This window comes from Rhipicephalus microplus, chromosome 5 (assembly GCF_043290135.1).
Source record: "Rhipicephalus microplus isolate Deutch F79 chromosome 5, USDA_Rmic, whole genome shotgun sequence".
NCBI classification, from domain to species: domain Eukaryota; kingdom Metazoa; phylum Arthropoda; class Arachnida; order Ixodida; family Ixodidae; genus Rhipicephalus; species Rhipicephalus microplus.
In genome coordinates this window covers 19,639,082-19,661,170 of record NC_134704.1, presented here as the reverse complement: position 1 = coordinate 19,661,170, position 22,089 = coordinate 19,639,082, and the positions used below count along the sequence as shown (strand labels likewise).

General features: G+C 47.4%; 1 protein-coding gene across 1 annotated transcript in view; it reads right to left on the bottom strand.

Moving 5' to 3' along the window:
* Positions 1 to 22,089, bottom strand: part of LOC142817217 (uncharacterized) — a 155,113-nt gene that overhangs the window by 102,890 nt on the left and 30,134 nt on the right. The window contains exon 3 of the mRNA XM_075894274.1: positions 12,698 to 12,954. Within this exon, the coding sequence (XP_075750389.1) occupies positions 12,698 to 12,954 (257 nt within the window). The remainder of the gene's footprint in view (positions 1 to 12,697; positions 12,955 to 22,089) is intronic.

Below are 22,089 nucleotides of genomic sequence, written 5' to 3'. Positions count from 1 at the left end.
GGAAAGAAAGTGAAAAACCGACGAGAAACAAAGAAAGAGGCTGCCAAGCTCCGCACTTGCTTCAGGCTCGGCATCACTTATAGTAAGAAGCTGCCTGAATTCCCTTTTCCGCTTATACTATAAACCTTTAGCTGTACGGAACCACGTCACTGTCGCGACAAACAAACTCGCTTGTCTCCAGGCACTCGCGTTATCTATACAGCTGAATTTGTTTTCGCACCTTATATAAACTTCTAGTCTTCGTGGAATGACATGTACTATGCAGAGGACACTCTGACAAGCGAATTTGCATGTAGAAATTGCGTGACTGTGTGTATACGCGCAGATATGCAGCTGACCGTCCCACACTGTGCTCCAATCAGTCTTTAGCGTTTTGCGTAGACTGTACAAGGAACAACGGCTCACTGTATACACACGAATAGGCATGTCTAAAGATGGTTTGCTCTTGCTCGCACGGGATCAATGCAGAGAAGCTTGCCTACGCTTTTTTTTTTGTTTTTTCTGCGTCGCACGGGGATCGCCCACCATGTTTGCTCTGAGAGACTGTTATCACCTGCTGCAGTCTCCGCGGTCGTTTGTTTCACGACAGCCACACAACGGCGATAAAACAAGAAGTGCCGCCGTGGACACCGAATGCGACGCCGACTCTCGCTGTGAGGACGCGGTAGGAAGCGATCTCCGTGGAAACGTACACGCGCTATATTTCGGACGACTGACGCGACAGCCGAATTCGCTTTATATTTCGTTTCATCCTTATTTAGCTGGTTTCGCTTTTGTCGGCGAGCGCGATGCGTGTAGCGGTGATAAGGCTGGTCGTATACAACGTCCTTACAGTGTGGCCTCATCAAACGGCCGGCCGCGGGGCGCCTTTGAAGAAGAAAAACCGCGTGCTCCTTCTGACTCATGCGTGGCACGCTCGCAAGTGTTGGGCATATCCTGGCAATGCGGTTATATATATATGCGCGCGCACACACATCCGCGCGATATACAATTCGCTTATCGCAAGCGACAGCGGTGAGCTCTGGCTGCCACCGACCACTCTTGCACTTTCTCACTACGGTTGGCGGGGTGTTTCTGCCTCTTACTTTCTGTTGAGTCCACGCACTACACAGGAAATAGACTTGTTGTGGAAGTCACTACCATAGACTTCCTGTTCACTGTAGACTGTCTGCGAGAATAGGTCGGACCCACTGCGGAGCTACGTGCAGAAAGCAAGATTACGTCACGCAAACTATACTGCTATAGGTTTTCACAGTGCGGACTTTCTCAAAAGTGCAGTAACATTTCTCGCGAGGTGATGGGGCACAAAAACTATAGTACACGCACGTCACACAACTGAGCTCAGAGAAATTAGGCTCGAAAGTGCCCTTTGCATGGAGTTCACGGGCTTGCTAAAGAAAAAAAATATTGAGCGGCCATGTCACGACTCAAGAGCAACAGCGGCTCATGATAGTCGATTACTAACTAGCCAAACTAGACACCTCGTCTGAACATATGTTCAGGGGCCTAGCCATAATTTTTGTCAAGGGATTCCAACCCGAGCACGCGCGTGTTCGTGTGTTGTTTATATGTGCACAGTCGCCCAGATCTAAATAACGTGCGCGAGCGACATTTTTTTTTTGTGTGTGTGTGTGTATGTGCATTCCGTTGTATGGCTGAATTGAGTTCCAGAAAGGGGAGCTCAACTACATGTGGCATAAAGCACATGCCCTCGGCACATAAAAAAAAAAAACTTTACGCCATCATATATGGCGCTGAAATACTGAAATGTCGCCGCTGCACACGCTGGTTAAGTATTGGAGTGGTTGTACGTGCATATGTACTTATAAGAAAGACTGAAATCTCGGGGCAGAGGTTGGGGGGGGGGGGAGAGATGCTAGAACCCGCCGTGCCCCCCTCCGGCTACGCCTCCATCTACTTTGGAGGTATATATATGGTCTGCGGTCGAACTGACATGCAATGGCCAGGTGTCGATACCTTGACAGTGGGTGTAACAGAACAAAATAGTGATCTGGCAACTCGAATTTTCCTCCTTTCTGGTGTGTGCAAAAGCATCAAAGTGCGCGTGCTGGTGTGCGCAAAACGACTCGGAGTGCACGGGGCCATGCAAAGGCGAGTGGTTGCGCTTTTGCGCAAACCTCCGGGTTGCCAGATGAGAGACTGCCCGCTAAGCAACATGGCGGCACCCACCATTTTGGGGGAGGGCGTAGGGGGGGTGGGCGCATGCGAGTGACAGAGCGGAGCGATTGCGTCACACCGCGCCTTCTTCATCTTTCAACATTCATCACCACGATTCACCACGAGAAGCGCACCCTTTCTTCGCCAAACTCTTCCGAGGGCTGTTCGAGAAACACCAGCCTTGAGATAGCGAGAAACCCCTTTGCACGGCACAGCTGCGCGCGTCAACCACTGCCAGGCAATGGCGGCGTGACGCCGAGGTCAGCCTGAATGTAACCCTCCGAGAAACACCTGTATAGACGCGGCGCGTACCACGTTAGGCGCTCTTCACGTCGCATTGAACATGCGCGCGTGCACACTGTGTGCGGCGACGGGGCGCGCGTCGAAGCGTTGTTTCCGGCCATCCATATTCGTAGCGGAGCGATGACAGCGTGCACGTTCCATCTGCGCGTCCTGCACTCGTTACGTTAGTGCATCGGTTATCCCCTTTTTTACTGGTATTTTTTTTTTACCAATCATTTTAAGGGGCGTTCGCATGCGCCAACGTGTACCGCGATTGAGCAAGAGAGCGTCGCCTTACATATATTCGGGTGGGCTTGCAATGTGCATACGGAATCGGCCGTCTCACTCGGATGACTGAGAGGGCGCGAAGCTGAAGAACAAAAATAGACCGCCTATAAGGAGTTCTGAAGAGAGCGCGGGAAGTGGAAAGCTGGAAAGCAGAGCAGAGGTGGACAGCACAGTATACTGTGCGATAGAAACGCTTGAAAGAAACGCTGAAGTAAAGCAATATAGGCACGGGAGAATAGGAACTGGAAAGAAAACAAAATGAGAACGTTGTATGGTTAAACGAAGAAAAAAACAAAGATGGGACCCGAAACGCGTGGCAGTAAACGAGGCTTTGGGGGAGCAGGGGGTATAGTTTTTGCACGTGGGCGTCAAACGTGGTCGGCGTCCATTGCGCGTCGCCATGAGAGCACCGCCACACGAGAGACAAAGCGACAGCTTAACTCTTACGAACGGCACCCATTGGTCAGTCGGCGAAAGAGGCGCGTATCCGGAACAGAACGGCAGATAGGGCGCCCCTGGCGGCACGCGGAGGCAAACAGCGGGCGCACAGCGGTCCGATGGCCCGCGCGGCAGGCGCAACCGGATACGGTGCTCGTTCAAGAAAAAAAAGCCCTGTCGGCCGGTTCAATACGGCGCTGGGAGCACTCCCGTGAGGCATTCATCTCGGCTCCGCAGTCTGCGGACGTTGTCTCTTCCGTGCGTTTCTTTTTCGGAGAGCCTCCTCTTAAAAGAAAGTGGGCGTCCTTCATGCGCGCAAGGCGTGTGTGTTAGTGCATGTGCATGGGCCCGTATACCTTGTGGTTTCCGCTATATATACTATGGAAGTACGCGCACACGTAGCGTTGCCTGCGGTAAAGAGCACGCAAATTACTATCAGACCCTCCTCAGTAATACATGCTATCAATGTCGTTGTATGCTGCTATTTGGCGGTTTCGAAATGTGAAGAGCACCTACTCGTCCTCAAATTCATCCCCCCCCCCCCCCCCCCCTCTCTCTAAACCGAGACACAGTGATTGGCTAACAACCTAAAGAAAGGGGCAAATGGTGAAGGTATACTTTGGAAAGAAATTTGTGTCATAAGAGGTTCGTGTTCGTCATATTGGATGAAACCACAAAAGACAGGGCACAAACGAGCATCGATTTATGATTAGAAAACAAGTTGCAGGACGTCAATGCGAACTGTACTGTGTTCTGGTCGACATGACCTGTAAGGAAGATTAACCTAGAAGGGGAAAAGGCACACGTGACCAGACGAAGCATGGCGCGGAGTTACAGCGCCGTAGTTGCTTCTAGCTTTCAAGGGGAGCTTGGTAACGCGACGTCAAAAATGGTTGGCTGATATGCTGGCAATTTTTCGCGTTGTGTAAGGAGGCGTGGATAAATGAAGCCAATTGAAGTAACCTCAGATGTGATGACAAGGTGACCTAGATTATCCGTATTTGAACATCTCTTCAAGCACGTCATAATGGCCTCGCTCATGGCTCCGGCTTAACGTGTCCCTAAATGACGGAACAAACGGTGTGAATATCGTACGTGCTAACAAGAACCAACTCAATTTAATCACAGCATTAATAAAAAAAAAATGACGTGGAAGTGTCTTTCAGATGAAATGTCACTGCAAACACGGCAACGAAGCCCATTTGGCTGAGAGCTATATCTCTTCGAACAGCATATGAAGTTCCACGCCGTATGGGTCGGTACGTTCTCGATCTCCAGCCGGGCAGGGCCTGTCAGATATGGACGCGGCACACCCTGCAATACGGAGCGCTGTGCCCGCTGGAGAGGGGTTACGGCGGCGCGAGGTCAGAGGTCGGCCGGAGCTTATGCGCGAGCGCCAATGAGGTCGACCCCCGGGCGACCACGAGAGGGCGCTTCACTCTTCGAACGCGAGCGACTTCTTATACCCGCGATGCTTCAGCCACATACGCGAGAGACTGCGCGTGCGCTAGGGGGCTCTGCCGATCACCGAGTTTCGTAAGCCGCACTATACATATTGAGGCGGCCGCGCCTTATATATATACAGAGAGAGGGAGAGAGGGGGGTAGAGACAGGCTCGTTCGAATTCGTCTGTGCGTGTGCTCCTTCCATTCTCTGTGGTCAGGAACGATCACTTGAACTGAAAGGCACGGGGCGCTCGACTTGCACAGGGTTTCTCCTGCGTACTACGGGGCACGCTTGCAGTCACGATGAGCGCTGGGGCGGTGCCGCGGCTTCCTCTCCGGGGGTGCCAGATTGCGACCGGCTTCACTTATACCGGCGCGCTTTCGGGGTGAAGAACCGCGCGTGGCGTATTCGGACACCCCGGCCACTCCTTGGTTGTCGGAATGCATGCTGCCCTTTGCTCGACCTTTTTGCCCTCTCCCGATGCTTTCGTTACGGAGGTTCGCAGCCGATTGAACGAGTCAGTGGACAAGCGAATGCGTATAGGCTTGCGGCGGAAGCGAGAGAAATGTAACACTGGACAAGGCTAAATCAGAGATCTGCAAAATGAAAAAAAAAAAAAAATCTGATCATTTTTTTTTCGAACTGTGCTCAGGGCGTTGTCTTTCACCTGTGACTTACTCTACGATTACAGCAAATAGCCTTTTTTTTCCGTTCCTTTATTCCGTTCTTTTTTTTTATTTGGTACACGACAGCTCTTAGCATACGGGCATTCCTCTCTCTCTTAGGCGGTGCGAGCTTTATTATTGTTGTATATTTTGCAGGTACGCGCTGCAGGTGTTACCGGTATATATCTGCTGACGATTTTTACCATCGACAATCAGTCGTGCTTGCGCTTTTGACAACCGAGCTTAAGCGCCAAAGCTATTTCGATGTACCAGATAATTCGATATACCAAAACTCGCTTGAAACATACATTGTAGCTGCTGACCAACGTCGACCATTTTTTTTTTCATTTGTAGCTCATATCTTTTACAAACTAGTTGTTGTACGTCGCATAATTTGCTATGTTGTAGTAATCACTGCGTGGTATATATTAATATATATTCGCCAAAGGGTTAAATATTGTTCTATACCGTCTACGTTCAAATAACTTGCGCGTACGGGATATTTCGATCTATCGGCTCCAAGTGACCTGAACACTGTCCACCTTCATAACATTATAGTCCTCCCCACCCCACCCGTTAATTTCTCGCAATCAGCGGCAAGCTGCCATTTTTTATGACAGTCGTGGCACCATTAACGTGCTGTGTTATACTATCAGTCTTGTGCGACAAGGGGCTGTCATTTCGCCTCGTTTATGCGACAGAGTTTTGGAATTAGCGGTTGGGTGCGGTGCGTGCGTATACTCTTTAGCAAACACCGTTATTGGCGTGGCCGCATAAAGTGGCCCAGTTACGGCCTGGCCTTCAACGTGTGAAGAGAGAGTGCTCACACCTTCTAGCGGTATACTTGTCGCTCTTATGGGGAAGTGGACTGTTTCGCGCGCATGGCTTTGAATCGGAGTCGTTGAAAATAAACGCCGAACTAAAAGGGCGAATATGCGACTTGAAGTAATCTTGTTAGCGTCGCTTGCTTAAGTTCTCTCTCCTCTCTCTCTCTCTCTCCCTCTCACAAGGTCTATTCGTGACGTAAGATAGGGGCAATAAAGCTGACGCTGAACGCATAACCTTCGTAACGGCAATCATGCGAGCTCGTTCCGGCCGAAATGGCCACGTTGAACTGGAACGACTCGTTTATGCTCTGCGGGACCACGAGATGGCGCCACCGCAATAGCGCGGAGCTCGCACGACGCCATAAATGCGGTTATCGCTTTGCTTAATGGCTGCGGTAAGACTCTTTTTATTCGTTGCGTAAGTTTTTTACTTTACTTTCTTTATTTCATTAGCGTTTTTTTCATCTTTTGCTTCACTCAGCATCATCGCCTTCTCCAATCTCGGCGGTGATGTCGCAGCATCGTTTCTACGAAACTGTTTATCTGCAGCATGGTGGGGCCTCTGTCGGTCGCTAATTAATTGCCCGTGACCCGCGCCACGTGGTGCACCCGCTGATTAGCTTCGCCTCTTTTTTCTTCAGCCGCGTCATTTTTAAGCCTAAAAAAATACGCGTGCGCGTACCCCGTATGTATCGTGGCCGCAGAGGCAAAGGCTCGCCATGAATGCACCGCGTGTTCATGTATACACACTGGCGTTATAGTAATAAAAATCGCTTACAGTTTGCGCAATTTCTTTCTTTTCTTTCTCCTTTTCTTGCGTTGTCTTCTACAGCGTTGTCAGTGATTACAGCTCATCGTGTGCATGCGAATAATGACTGGTTTCACGCGATTTTCAACGGTGAGCTCAGCGCTTACATAATCGCCAGTTGCGTAGCAATGCGAATGTAACTTGTTTCGGGAGCTGATTAATTACAGCATTCGCGCGACTAGTTTGCACGTATATACATCTTCTCACAGACCACGCTGGCGACTTCACTGCTCCTTTTTTTGCGCATTACATATCGTGTGCATTTATGTAAACATGCTGATGAAGGCTGTTGCTTTGTTGGCGCGCCGAGCTGTGCACACATTCACGTTATATATAGCCTTTAGTGGCGTTGCCAGAAATTTTTCTCCAGTGGGAGGAAAAAAAAGAGGAGGGGCTCAGCCACTTATTATGTATGTTTACGCGTGTCTATATGTGTGCGTGTTAATACACATGTTCAAAATTGAAAAACAAAATCACAGCATATCCACGGTGTGAATGATGATTAGTGGAACGAAGCGTTCGTCAGTCCGTGCTTGCTTCCGTCCGCCTATGCGCCCTTCCTTGTGTTCGTCCGTGTGTCCATCCATCCGTCCGTGCGTACGTTCATGCGTTCGTTCTTCCGTCTTTCTGTTCATTTATCCGTCTGTCTGTCCATCCGTCCGTGCATCTGTTCGTCCGTCCATCTGTATGTCCGTTCATCCGTCCATACATCCACCCGTCCGTCCGTCCGTCTATCTAGCGAACACTCCAAGTACAGCCATCTCACATCTTTTCATGATGTATTCATAATATACAAGTGCCGCCATCCAGCAGACATTCTAAGGACCGCTCTTTCGGGTATGTGCCAGCGGTGATTACGCACTACAACGAGGGACGCACAAGCCACGCCATAAGGAGCTTCGCCCCTAAAAAGTTTTTCTTTTTCTTGGCGGGGTTGGGGGGATGAACAACTCTTCCCTTACTTTCTTTAAGTCACTCGTATTCTCTCTCTCCGATAAAAAAATCGCTAACTTCTTGAGAACACATCACATGCACTCGCATACGCGTACACAACAGTATAAAAATAAGGCTCGAATTGTGTCAGTAGGACACGTTGGAACATCGCGGCCTCTACCGTCAGCAGTAATAAGACACGCTCGGGCAAGAAATTTTAGCGCGATATTGTTGAAGAGTTCGTTTCGCAGAAATTCCGGCATCGGCATCGTTGGTTGTTAGTGAAAAGTCATCACAGGGTGCATACAGGCCCTTGAAAACCCTTCATTTCTAAGAATGCATTTTCAGTACCCTTGAAAGTCCTGACATTTTTTTCGCGTCCTTATAAATCCTGTAATTTCTTCAGCGCTCCCAATCGACATTGCGGTTTCCTTTAAAATCGGCATACCTGTCGAGTCAGCTGCATTTTGACCAGTTCTTACATTTGTACGGTTAAAAGGAAAATCTCCCAGAACATGAAATTTCTCTTCGTGATCTGGCTGCAGTGGCAAAAATGCAGCCCAATCCAATCTAGGGTTTTTCTTTTTTGGTGAAACCATCGCGTTTTACTGTAAAAAAAAAAATTAGAAGACATTGATCTAAACGTACATTGGGCCAAGTTTTGGATGTTGTAAGCTATTTTTCTCATCGTGATGTGTAGTGTGAACTTTAGTGCCGAAACCGTGTAGCGAAGTCCGAGAGCGGCGTGCTCGAAGCTTAGGAAGCATGCGCGTGGCCAGCGCTGTCGAAACTGAGGTCACAGCCGCCGTGGATGAAACCGCGGCCGCTCTTGACGCGATCACGTGTGCCGATGACGTAACTGACGGAACTCTGGAAGTGAACGCGCGTGCATCGGTCGGCGTTGCTTTCCACAAACGCTGCAGACAAAACCGCGGCAGATGCGAGCACGGGAAAAAACGACATGGTTTTAAAGGCACGTGCACAGGTGCGGATTGAAAACAGAACTATACCGTTATCCGCAAACGCCGCGTGCGAAACCGTAATTGTGGCGACGTGATTACTAACGCAGTGATAACGTGACTAACGTAGTGATAAAGTGATAAGGATGTAAAAAAAATGCTAGAATAGTTTTGGCGTTCCTGTCCGAAAAATCTAGTAATATTTTTCCTGACGATCTGGCTTCAAACCATGGTCGTACCCCAGTCTTCGCTCCCACAGCTGTAGTTTATTGAAAGCATTGATCCAACATGCCCAGATTGTGGCGCCGTATCTACGTTAGACCACATGCTCGGGAAGTGCCCCTCATCGCGCAATTCTCGGCACATGACCGAAGAGGAATGGAGCTCTGCGCTCAGGAGCTGAGAACTTCCACATCAACTCCGGGCTGTCCAGAGGGCCCACGACGCAGCGATGAGGCTAAGCCTATACCCGTTCCGACGTGGGAGCGGCCTGCTGATACCTCCTTGAGGTATATAGTGTTCCTCATGACCTCAATAAAGTTCTGTGTCTGTCTGCCTATCTGGCTACTTGGCATTACAGCAGCAGTGGTGTAGCCAGCAGGTTTTTTTTTTTTTCAGTGTGGGGAAGGCGGGGTGAGGGGGTTCGACCATACTTTATGCATGTTTGTGCGCGGGTTCGGATATGTGTGTATATGTGCGTGCGCAAACTTGAACAATTTCGGGAAGACAGACACTCGATCCCCATCCGCCAGTGGAGTGAAAGTTCTCTCCAATAAAGTTCAGTGAGGCAACAATTGTGTTAACCGCTTATGCTAAGCTTGGTGCCCTATTGCTTTTCATTTTATATCCGTTTTCTCTCTCATTTAGAGCGCGCCCTATATAGGCACCAGTACACAGACGCACACATGTGCTCGCCCTGCCTGTCTTTTTCAATCTGACGCCAAATCGCAGTAGGAGGCCACAAAAACAACGTCGAGGCCTTGTGCGCCGTGCCCCAGTTTCGGCATCTGAAAAAAACTTGCGCGACAGAATGCGCACAAATTGCGTTTTCAATCTTCGCATCCGAGCGACATGCGCGCCGCGTGTCACTTCGTATCATTACACTACTGGCAGGGGAGCCCCGGGTGTACCTTCCCTGTTTTTGCTCGCGTGTAACTATACGCTTTGCTCCGCTTGCACAGCAGTCTCAATTATAAAATGGCGCGTTATCAGGAGCTATGCGGCCGCATGGCACGTCCATTTCCGTAGCTGTCACCTTTTCCCGGAATGAGTGGCTCGAACACTGTTGCGACTGGACGCCAGCGTTGTTTTCGTTTAAGTGCTCGCGTCTCTCTCTGTAATTGCGAGTGAAGCGACATGGAAGGCTGGAGAACGGCGAAGGCACAATAAATGTAACAAGAGAAAAAGTGTAACCAAAGAAACGGCGACGCGTATCCCGCGTATTGATGGTGACGTGTGAGGTCAGCGGAGCAAAGGTTCGTGCGAGTGTTCATATAGACTATATACCTTTTCTAGACTATATACCGCTCGCATATATATATATTACATACCTATATATGCGAGCGTTCATATAGGCTGTACACCTTTTTTTTCCGGGTTTAACCACGGTGTTATTGGGTCGGCATATTTGTGCGCAAGTATTTTTTGTCCTTTTCCGACGCGTCAAATGTGAACGTGAATGACTATTTGTTTAATATCAGCACACCCGACTAACCACATTATATAGTATGCACGTTCCACGTGAACTATAGAATCCCAGAAAAGCACGGCTAAACGCGGGAGACATTTGACCGCAATTAACGGCTAAGAGACCGTTCCGCGGAAATTCAGGTTTTGACGTCGGCGTATTTGATTGTGAGCGGATAATCGGCGTTGGAATTTACCCAGTGCTGTTCAGAGGGCCCGTGGGGCGGAGGGGCCTCGCCTCTCTTTCCCGACGCGGGAGCAGCCAGGGTCCATCTCGAACTGATCCTCAAGACCACGATAAAGTTATTCATCATCATCATAATCATCTCGCTGCAGGACAAATGCCTCTCCGCCATCCAATTTGGTCTTGTGCTTGCTGCTGCCAATTTATACCCGCAAACTTGCTAATCTCAACTACTTGCATATATATAACTTTGCGTCTCCCTTTTACATGCTTGCGTTCTCTTGAAAAAAAAAAGTTATTCATACCATAGCATTAAATCCAAAATCGCAAAAAATGCAAATATAAAAAAATCACGGCTTCAAGCCAGAAGCAAACCTAGTCGTATACTGCGTGGCTGGTAAACCCTGCCGCAGGGGCTTCAAATGTTTTCGAAAAAAAGAAAAAAAAACCCTATGCAGGTGTCATGTATGTAGAGCTATAGGGGTCGCGTCATCACACGTAACATTGCGTTGTAGAAGCCTATAAAGTCGCGCCGTCATAACATCTGAATTTCAAAACGAGTGGGTGGTTTAAATCTCCCCACATGTTATACAAAAAACCCAGTCATACAGTTCATCACTGTAACACATAAAAAAAAATGCACATAATGTCTTAGAGACACCTGGTGGTTACCTCGATATTTCTCAAAAACATTAATTATACGGTGTGGGGGGCACTTCGCAACTGTACTTGCAGAAGGCATCGTAGGATATATCTTAATACTGCTAAAGGTTCCTCTTCTCGCGACATGGTTCAGGTGTCCAACAAGAAGCGAAGCCATGGCTGGTGAATGTATGAATCGCGTTCGGCTTTTGAAGGCGAAACGCTAGCATCCTTCATGTTAAAGGAGAAGAGACATACGGGCATAGGCTATAGCAGAAGCTTAGGGCTTAACAAATACGGGAATGACGTACGTCATCGATCACGTTTAACTGAAAAGCGCGCGTGAGGTCGTGGAAGCAGCTCCTCGCCGTGTTATGGTGCCCAAACATGGTGGCCTCGCCGATGTCTCATGTACGTACACGATATCGTCAAGCCCAGCGCAATGCTTCGTTGGCTCTTATGTACTATTTTTTACAGGGTTTGTTCCTCGGTGCACAACAGCTGTATAGTGCTGTCAAGTTGCTTGTTTTACATACCTGGTTGACGTGCTAATCATATAAGTACCATATGCGGAACAGTCGTGGTCAACATCGTGACTCTCTTGGATGTATACGAAAAAACAAGCGAGGAAAAAAAGAAGTCCATAGGCAGTCAGCTTAGAAGCGGTAGCTAAAAAGCCAGCAGCACCTGGTGATAGCATTCTTTTTAATTATATCATCCTGGCGACTTCTTATAGGTGGTAGAAAAGTTAATGTTTCATGAAAAAGCCCTGATGCATCAGAAATTTATGGAACACCGACAGAAGTTTCTCGCAAACACTTCTGACCCGACGGACCATATATCCAAACGGTGTAAAGCCCTGCCTTTTTCATGGAAAGTATGAACAAAGTGACACCAAATCATGCATGGTTTCCGACCTCGTGTGGAATGTATAGAATCCTTGTAATAAAGTTTGATGCTACTGCAGAAACGTGTATGCCCATTGAGCCCCTGCATATGTCCTTTGGTGTTGCACGTGTATATACGTTTATATCGTCAGCTCCACAGTGAACTTATCTCCGGAACATTACGCGATATGACGAAATCTGCGCTTTGCGACTGGATGTATACATTTCATTGGTGAGGTGATTTGCAGAGCTTGGACTATAAACACACGTTTCCTGATGTAATACCTCATTGCACAAATTTCATATTGCAAAACGCGCTGGCATTAAGATAAGGAATTCTCGTTGTCTGTTCCGTCGTGGATTTGAGCAGAGTACATGAAACAACGTGCTATATAGCTGAATAATCGGTTATCCGTCGCATGCATGCGCGCGACATGTGTGTTCGAGAAGTGCGAGGGCGCTGCAAACACTCACCCATGTCCAGCGATGCTCGGAATCCATGGGCCGGCTGTGCGGGCGCGTCAAAGGGAGGCATAAGCTATAATCGCCCGGCTTCTGCCGGCCCCTGCAGCTCCGACGGCGCCTGCTGCTGCTGCTGCTGCTGCTGCTGCTGCTGCTGCTGCTGCTGCTGCTGCTGCTGCTGCTGCTGCTGCTGCTGCTGCTGCTGCTGCTGCTGATGCCTGCCCGCGTTTCGGGCCCGCTGCCGAGTATCCGCAGCTGCCGTCCTCGCTCTGCGCACATTAGGTGAAACAGAGAGCAGGCAGCTCATCATGAGGCTCGGACATTCAAGATGCGCGCATGCGAGTGTGTAAACACAAATGTTCAACGCTGGAAGGGTAAACGTCGCTCTTCGTATATTTTTCTTGCATAGTGATGTCATCTGCCCCGTAGTCCAGTGCAGTAACATTGACAAATTTTTTTTTCGTTCTTGTAGGGATGGGAGGGGAGACGGTTCAGCCATACTTTATGCACGTTCGTGCGTGCGCTGGAATACATGAAAATTGAAAGATTCTGAAATATTTACATCCCCCCTAATGTTTTAGGGGAGGGTCTCGCTCCTTCCTCCTAATCAATTACCAGGAATCGTCGAATATATATATATATATATATATATATATATATATATATAATTGTCTATAAAATATTATTTATCAAAACTAATGATTCATTGATATGTGGTGTTTAACGTTCCAAAACCACCATATGATTATACGAGGCGCCGTAGTGGAGGGCTTCACAAATTTCGACCACCTGAGGTTCCTTAACGTGCACTCAAATCGGAGCACACGGGCATACAGCATTTTTGTTTGCCAAAATTATTTGCTGCTGAATAGGCGCCTTTTTTAAATAGTCAAAGCCTTCAGCGAGTGCTGCCCCCTTCCCCCGAAGAAATATATTGGCCACAAGCCTGCAAGTGGTGATGACTATAGGCATTTGCAAGGTTCTCCGTATAAAACGAGGGGGAGGGAGGAGGAAGTCTTGCAGGGCGTCACCCCTGTTCTCCCTCCCCCTCATTTTTTTCAACCTCCTCCCGTTTATACGCTTACAATCATAAGGCAGAGTGCAAAGACAATGCATAAGGACAAGGGGGCACGCCTTCCCAGTGCGCACGTCACAGTAATGACAATACATAGTGGCTATTGCCACCACACTGGACTATTAGCGTCGACAGTTTGTATACCTGAATGAGTGGTACGCATGCACACGGATTTACAGACATTTACGCGTAAAAACGGTCGAACGAATATCGATGCGCGTCTCTGGGCATTGTTAATTTGGCGCCACAGCGCAAATAACCTGCGGACAAACCCAGGATTACTGTGACCATGAATAAAAATACCATCGTCTATGGCTGCTCGTCCGCAAGCAAATCGTCGCGAACGGGGACGCACACGTACACATAGGCCAAGACACACACATCATTCTTACTTATAAATTTGATTTAGGTAATTCTACAGATGTGCAAGTTCAATGCCTGGGTAACATTGTTTTTAGCACTGCACAGGAGGTAAAAGTGAAGGACGCTTAATCAGGTCGCCAAAGCAACGGAAAACATGATATCAAAGGTATGAAGAGAAGGATTTGATTGCAGCGTTCTATTTTCAGTTGATTTCGTTGCTGATTTTTGGCTTCGTTACAACCTCCGGATGCGGTCGGCTTGGGTGTATATACTGTTCAGTTCGTTGCAATGTGTATTCCTCGTTCTCCAAATACGTGTTTGCACGAAGTATGGACTGAAAGAAACAGGCATGCACTATACACAAGGAGAAACAATACAATTTAATTTGACTTCTTTCGCGCCCAATATATCACCATAGCTAGTGAGAACTAGCAAGCTTATATGAAGACTGTGCGAAGGAGGCAGTTATAAGTCACGACACGCCTTTATTTTCGAAGTCCTCGTGATATCGTTCGGCCCCTGTTTCTGTGAAATGTTATGAGTGCTTTGTCATTATTAGGATTTGAAAACATGTGGATATGGCTGCGATTGGGGCGTTTCATCTTAAGTGATTGAGAAATCGGCAAAAAAAAATAATTGGCCTGAAAAACTAAGTTGAGAAATTTGACTCACGATTTATTTTTAATATCTGTAGATTCATTGGAACATTTGTAAGTATACAATATAGCAACACAAACCACAGGTTCCTGGGACATATAAAAAAGAAGAGCGACATGGCCGCATCGTAAAATAATGATGTCCCGGCAACCTACGTGGTTTGTGGTGCTATATGGGATATTTACCAGAATGTTCCGATGGACCTACATAACTTAAAATACCCGTTATTAAACTTTGTTGATTAGCTTTGTTGTTCTATCTACTACATTTGTTTGTTTTTCATTCAGCTACGGCGGGCCACAACGGCCGCTGCCTAAAGATGGCACCCAATTCCTGAGAAATTGAAGCCAACAAATGAAATGACGTAGAGCACACGCTCTTTCGGATATACCTTAGCATCCCCATTCAATCCAGGCAACGTTGAACTTCACACTGCGTCGTTAAAGTATATATATTGCGCGTTACGATCGCTTGAATGGAACTTAAATACTGCGATGTTTAGCATTCACAACATTGTTTTCATTAGAGTAACCATTCAGTGTTCAAGAAAAGTGTGACAACTTCCAGCTGCCCGAAGTTGCGATCCCGAAGGTAACCGCGGATGACGTGCGTATACATCCCGTCGACGTGTGCACTCCCGCAGGTCGCGGGTTTGAAGCCCGGCTGCGGCGGCTGCATTTCCGATGGAGGCGGAAATTTGGTAGGCCCGTGTGCTCAGATTTGGGTGCACGTTAAAGAACCCCAGGTGGTCTAAATTTCCGGAGCCCTCCACTATAATCATAAGGTGGTTTTGGGACGTTAAACCCCACATATCAATCAATCAATCAATCAATCAATCAATCAATCAATCAATCAATCAATCAATCAATCAATGCTCTCCTAGACTCACTCAAACTCGGACTCACGGCTCGATTTCAGTCTGAGTGAGTCCGGTGAGTCTCCTCATAAGGGAGTTTGCTGACCTGTGTCGCTTTGTACATGCCAAGGCTTGTCGTTCTCCGACGACGTGATGTCGTTTGCAGTTGGCTTAAGCGTACATATACTATCCATACCTCACAGCATAATGCCAGGCATGTTGCACATAGTACGTTATTGGGGAGATTGTCTACCAGACGCTTTATGTTACAGGATGGCTCAACACGTCATTGCTGTAGTAAAGCATATGCGAGGTTCCATCTTAATCGTACAGGGAGCTCCGACCATCTGAAACCACGCTCAACATTGTCAGCATCTTTATTCTCCTTCTCAAGTTTGTCTTGATGAGCTCGTCTTATAGCATGCGCAAACTTACTGCTCTATAGGTGCGCAGGCAATCGGAGACAAATTCTGTAAAACGCTACGCACCTGTTCTTTCTGTCTTTCTTTAAATCTTGGAAATCCCAAAGGGCCCCTATAAACCGTGTTCAAAGACGAGACACTATACAGTTTTTTTTCTCGACTGCCTCTCTACAAGCGCCATCTCTTTCTCGGCACTTGTTTTTATTTCTTCATTTAAACACGTCGTACTTAACCGCGCTAATCATCACGCAAGCTGCATGGTCTGCATTTCGTGCTTTTCGACTACATGCAGCCTTCCCCTCCCTATAGTCGCATATGTGGGAAACGAACTGAAATCAGTTTGTCGCACTGGTTATTAGTCATGCGTCACGACGGAGATTGGGCATTCGGATGCATGCTTGGCTATAAGCAGGGCGACAATTCGCAGCAGATATATCTCGTACATCGACCATTAGTGAGCTTATTTCATCTTGATGTCACGCGAGCAATCTGCCGAAGTCGGGAATTCCGCTGCAAAGACGGCAAACGCCGGGAGAAAATAACGCGCTTGTTTTTACCGCTTTTAGAAAAGGGCCCTTTAATTTGTGCGAACAACACCATGTTCTCGTCCTCGGTATATACGCAGAACAGATTACCCACTCAGCCACATTACTCGGACTGTATTTACCCGTGGAAACCATGTCGTGTAAGACTAATCGAACTTGCGCTGCTCAACCGCATACGCACACACATGCATGCACACTGCAGATACTCAAGCAGGTTATAGTAAAGAAGCTCGACCTCGCACGATAGCCAACTCGTATATATCCCTTTTCTTTTCATCCTGTCAATCGGCATATATGCCCTGCTGTGCAGCGCGTCGTGTTTTGTATTGTACACTATACACCGCAGCGGCTTCTCTGCAACGACACCCTGTGATGCATGTGGCCACTTAATTCGGCCCAGCGAGCGGCCGATATCGCCGATAGCATCGCGGCGGAGCGGCGAAAGCGTGGCAGTTGCAGCCTCTCGTCGCGTTGTTACATTGCCTACTGCTGGTAACAAACGGCTATCCGTATTGACCCGAGAATGCGGCGCCGACCCAGCGCCTGATTCATGTCCATGGTGACTGTCTCACGATCGCTAATGCCAGCTATATAGGTACAATGTCTTGTGCATGGTGTATACAGTGCTTCGCCGCTGAATTTCGTTCAGTATTATATAGACTGCATGGTGCCGTCCTTACGTTCTCCAAGGCCATTTCGTTTCTTTCGAACAACACGTTGGTGGTGGTAAACCGTGATGCTCGAGTTTGTGGTCAGGTCACAGCGCTTATCGTCACCGACAATCTGTTCAGGGGGATGCTCGGTTAGGAGTGGGGCATAGTATAGATAAAAGCGACTGTACTGCCTGGAGACAACCTAATAAGAACGAGAAGCGCGCCACAACGGGACGATTACATATATGGTCCTATGCAGCACCTCCCTACGCACCTATTGAGTAAGATTAATCCCATTCTAAATCGTAAATTAAGTAAGTATGGAAGGAAGGAAGCAGACAAAAGGAGAAGGCAGGGAGGTTAACCAGAAAGACATGCGGTTGCGTATACCCTACACTGGGGGATTAGGGAAAAGGACAAGAAAGATGAGAAAGATGGAATAGAAGTAAAAGGGAGAGAGAGAGACAGTAAATTCAATGCATGCGCGTACGACTCCATGCACCGCAAGTCAGAGGCCTTCACACAAACCCGTCGTCCTCAAGAAACACAAGAGGGCTTTCACTGCCTTGTGGGCTGTTGAGAGATATGGACGGGGCTGTAATAGCATCTGCTCAGAAAGTGGCCAATCAAGTAGCTTTAACAATTCTAGCTGAGCTGTCATCGTTTCGTTTTCAACGAAGGAGAACAGAGAACGAACACCGGAAAACACCCACGCCGCCTCTTACATATAATTAACCTTCCTGCATTTCCCTTCTCCTCTATGTGCCTCTAGTTCTTTCATGAGTGCATCTAGTATTTATACTCGCTATAACGTATCCCCGAATGTAGGTGCAAGCCGCGTAGAAAACGCCTTCGTGGGGATATCTTTCTCCGAAGAACGCCGACAAGACAGTTCAAGCCAAACCTGTAGCGCAGAAATCCGGCCGTGCACATTCGAACGCGCATACACATGTGTGCGGGAGACCGTTAGCGTGTTTACATATACAGGCCTGCTTATTGGTTCGTATACAAGTCATCTTACCGGAGGCCACGCCCACTGCGACGACCTGACCTCGACCTTCTGCGTATCTCTCAGTGACGTATATGTAGACGTATACAACGTCGCGTGCACCGTATGCAAAATAAAGCCCCGCATCTAAGTGGGTGGGATGGCCGACCGAGCATGACTTCTCGGCGTTGGGGCCTCCCAGACCGAATAACACTCCCGCCCGTACCTTCCTTCGTGTCCGGGAATGTCGGCTTGTTTTCGTTGCATCTCTTCCAATAACATATCTCGGCGTGGGTGCGTTAACCCTTAACCGCCGTGGCGGCATAAATGTTGACGCTGCGAACCCGCAAGACTGCATGTGCACGCGCACTCCGCCACAGACGCACTGCACAGGCGTACTCTCCAAGCGTCTGTGCAGTACGCGTCACAAAAAGGCTCGGACTGCACGGGCGAACAGGAGGGGTGAAAGATGTATACACACTGGTAAAAAGTGACTCAAAAGAAAATGACGTCAGAAACGGCAGGCTCGACCAATCCGAAAATAGCTATACGAGGATCATGCTTACTAAATGTTTCACGCTGAGCATAAAAAAGTATACATAATCATCATCAGCCTGTCGCCGGAAACGTCTCTCCCATGTTTCGCCAATCAATCCGGTCCTTGATTTCTGCGGCCACGTTATTCCCGCGAACTTCTTAACATCAGCTGCCCATGCCTCACCCCTCGCGCAGTTGCCTTAATTCTCTCGGAATCTAGTTCGTTATTCTTAACTGACTATGAGCGTACATAAGCGTATATGGATGGGCACGTTCAAAATCTAGACTGCATCGCACACCTTGACCGTAGAATTTCCTTGAATACTTACTAGAGACAACCCTGGCGCTGCGATCGTTCAGCCACGATAAGAATTATGGGAAGACGCGGATTTGCTCAATCTCCGTACTTGCGGCTTCGAACGCTCTCGTGGCTTTGTTGATGGTTGTGTTTGGGTGGTTGCTTCGGATAAAAGAATTCGTTGGGAACTTCGTGAGCCAATTTAACTGGTGAGCCACAAAAATGTGAAGTAGAGGTCCCGAAGTTTGCTGAAGTTCGTCTTGCCACAAAGCGGTTTCATGCCACACGGAGCCAAACGGAGCAGAAAGAAGGAAGCTTAACGGCACAAATCCGTGTACTGTCCATCACTCCCATGATGGCTGTATAGCGCCATATACTCTGCAGCCCGGATGTACGCGAGCGCCATATTTCCCTGCAGCGTGTTGTTGGGAAACTCGATGACGTTGGCAGCTTACAAGACGTTATCGAGCTCGAGCTTCCCGATGAATGGAACACGTCTGCATGACGTATACACGTGCGAAGTGACGCCACATTGCATCGACAAGAACAAGTTAAGAACACCGACAAAAAACCTAACTTCGTAGGTATTAAAACCTGGAAAAAAGGAACGAGAAGTAAAGAGAGGAGGAAAGAAAAAACGAAGAGAAAGAAACGGGGCTACCCAGCTCCGCATATGCTTCAGGTTTTGCAGGGCGAAGCTGCCACATGATTTTTTTTCCTCCGCTGAAAGCGTTTTCGTATATGCCGCGAAAGATGATGAAAAAAAAATATTAAACGAAAAGCGTATTGTTAAATGTTATCTCGCATCGCGCGAGGTGGGTGTTTGAATCATCATAAGTTTCGTATAGTTTTGCCGAATGCATATCGGTACTGTTCGGCGTTGTGTTTCTAGCAGTGTACGCGTAACTCATATCGTCGCACAACTTCCAAGCGTCGGGCTCACTTGTGCAGCCGACCGATCGAACAGGGCGGCGTACTCTCGTTAACTTCTAAGGCCGAGCATGATATGCGAGACCTGGCAGGCCCAGATGCAGCTTCTTCGATCCACAGAGATTATCCCAGTGTAGAATATTGAGTGACTATCACCGAAAAAGTTATCAAGTTGCATTGTTTAGCTGCTGTGCGCTATCCTGCTGTTGATTGCTTACTAATTAAAGTGTGTATGCGCGTAAACAGGCCGGTAGACTAGGCATGCATCACCTGGTTTGCTATACTAAAGTGGTAAAGAAAAAAAAATGGTTGCGAAGACGACAATCATTCCTATAGGATTTGGGGACATCTGTGCGTGGCGCCATCTGTTCACGGCAGCAATAGCGTCCTGCCATTACTGAACGGGAAATAGACGAAAAAACCATATCTCTCGAAATAAGCTCTTATAAAAAATTACTCTTGGATCTAAACAGCAGACGAAATTTTGATGAAATTTCAGTATCTCACTAAGTCCTGTGGCTTCCTAAGAGAATGGAACACCGCACATTGAAAATATCTGGGGCCCATTGAATTGAAGAAATAGGTGTAAATTTAAGGACAGTTTTTCTTTCTTAGACGCAATGTTAGTGAGAACAGACGATGATGCTAAGTAAAGTATGGGGAATGGCATTAAAATTAGATGTATTTTAAATGTGAAAAAGTAAAAGTGGACGAAAGAATAACTCGTCATCGACAGGGTCCGAACCTACAACCTTAAAATAACACGTTCGGTGCTCTACCATTGAGCTGCGGTGGCGGTCATACCTCCGTCCACTTTAGATGGTGTGTATGTGCATTTAAACGTGGGAGAGACAACCAGCGCCGCCTGTTGCCGGTACGGCGAGTGTGAAACAATCCTTTTTACCTGTTGGTGTCACGTGCAACATGACGCCAACTGATAACTTGGTCCCTGGCCGTGGCAGTTTAACTTTTCGTCCATTGCTCTTTCTTCACATTTACATTACAATTACTCCTAACATCCCCTATGCTTTCCTTGGCATATATTAAAATGCGGCTCCATATTAATGAAAACTAACAGACGTTAGTTTTCATTAATATGGAGCCGCATTTTAATATATCAAATACGCTTGGATGTCATGATGTTTGTAGTGTGACTCTATAATTTTACAGTAACCGGCAGTCGTTTCTGATAACTATATTTTTTTCGTCAGATATAATTTCGTTCGCCTAATTCCCATTCAGTAACGTCAGGTCGCCGCCGTCGCCGACGGGAGATGGCGCTACGCGCATATGTCCTCAAATCCTGGACATGAAGTGCAGTAATGCACACCCAAATCGCCGTGGATTCTTAGCTGTTTGCTGAGTCATCCTTTTCTGCACATGGCGGTTGAGTCCATTATATCCCTCTCTCTTCTTTTGTGAATGCGACATCGTACTTGGAAAAGATCACTATAGAGAAAGTTGAAGGTTCACAGAAAAATTCAGTATGGCGAATCTACATTAGGTTGTGCCACAAATTTCATAGCCCTGGAGCTGGTATTTAGTCTTTTCATTTTCCTCGCACCTTTTTTTTTTTTTTGGTTTGACGATCCAAGTTCCTTCCTGCTTTAAGAGGCTCTACAAGAGCCAGACAAGATACAATAGCGATGGTTCTGCCACTGGCAGGATCCACACTATTGTACGTTTTCCCCCTGCGTGTGCTTGGTAAGAAGGTTAGCTACGCGAAAAAAAAAAACTAATATGCGTGAGTTTCTGGGTGTAGCACGATATATATATATATATATATATATATATATATATATATATATATATATATATATATATATATATATATATATATATATATATATATATCAACGAGCATCTTGGCTTTTGTGAATTTTAGCGTATAGGATATATACACTCGTCGCTTTTCTTGCGCTGTGAAATGCGTCGGCTCCCTTGACAAGTCCGTGAAGCGGAAAATTTTCACTGTTGTTGGCTGCTGATCACTAAACTATGCTTAAATACTTTTTTTAGAAATTATTACGAGATGTTAATTGTTCACCAAGAAGAAATACGCATTGGGCCATAAACCGTG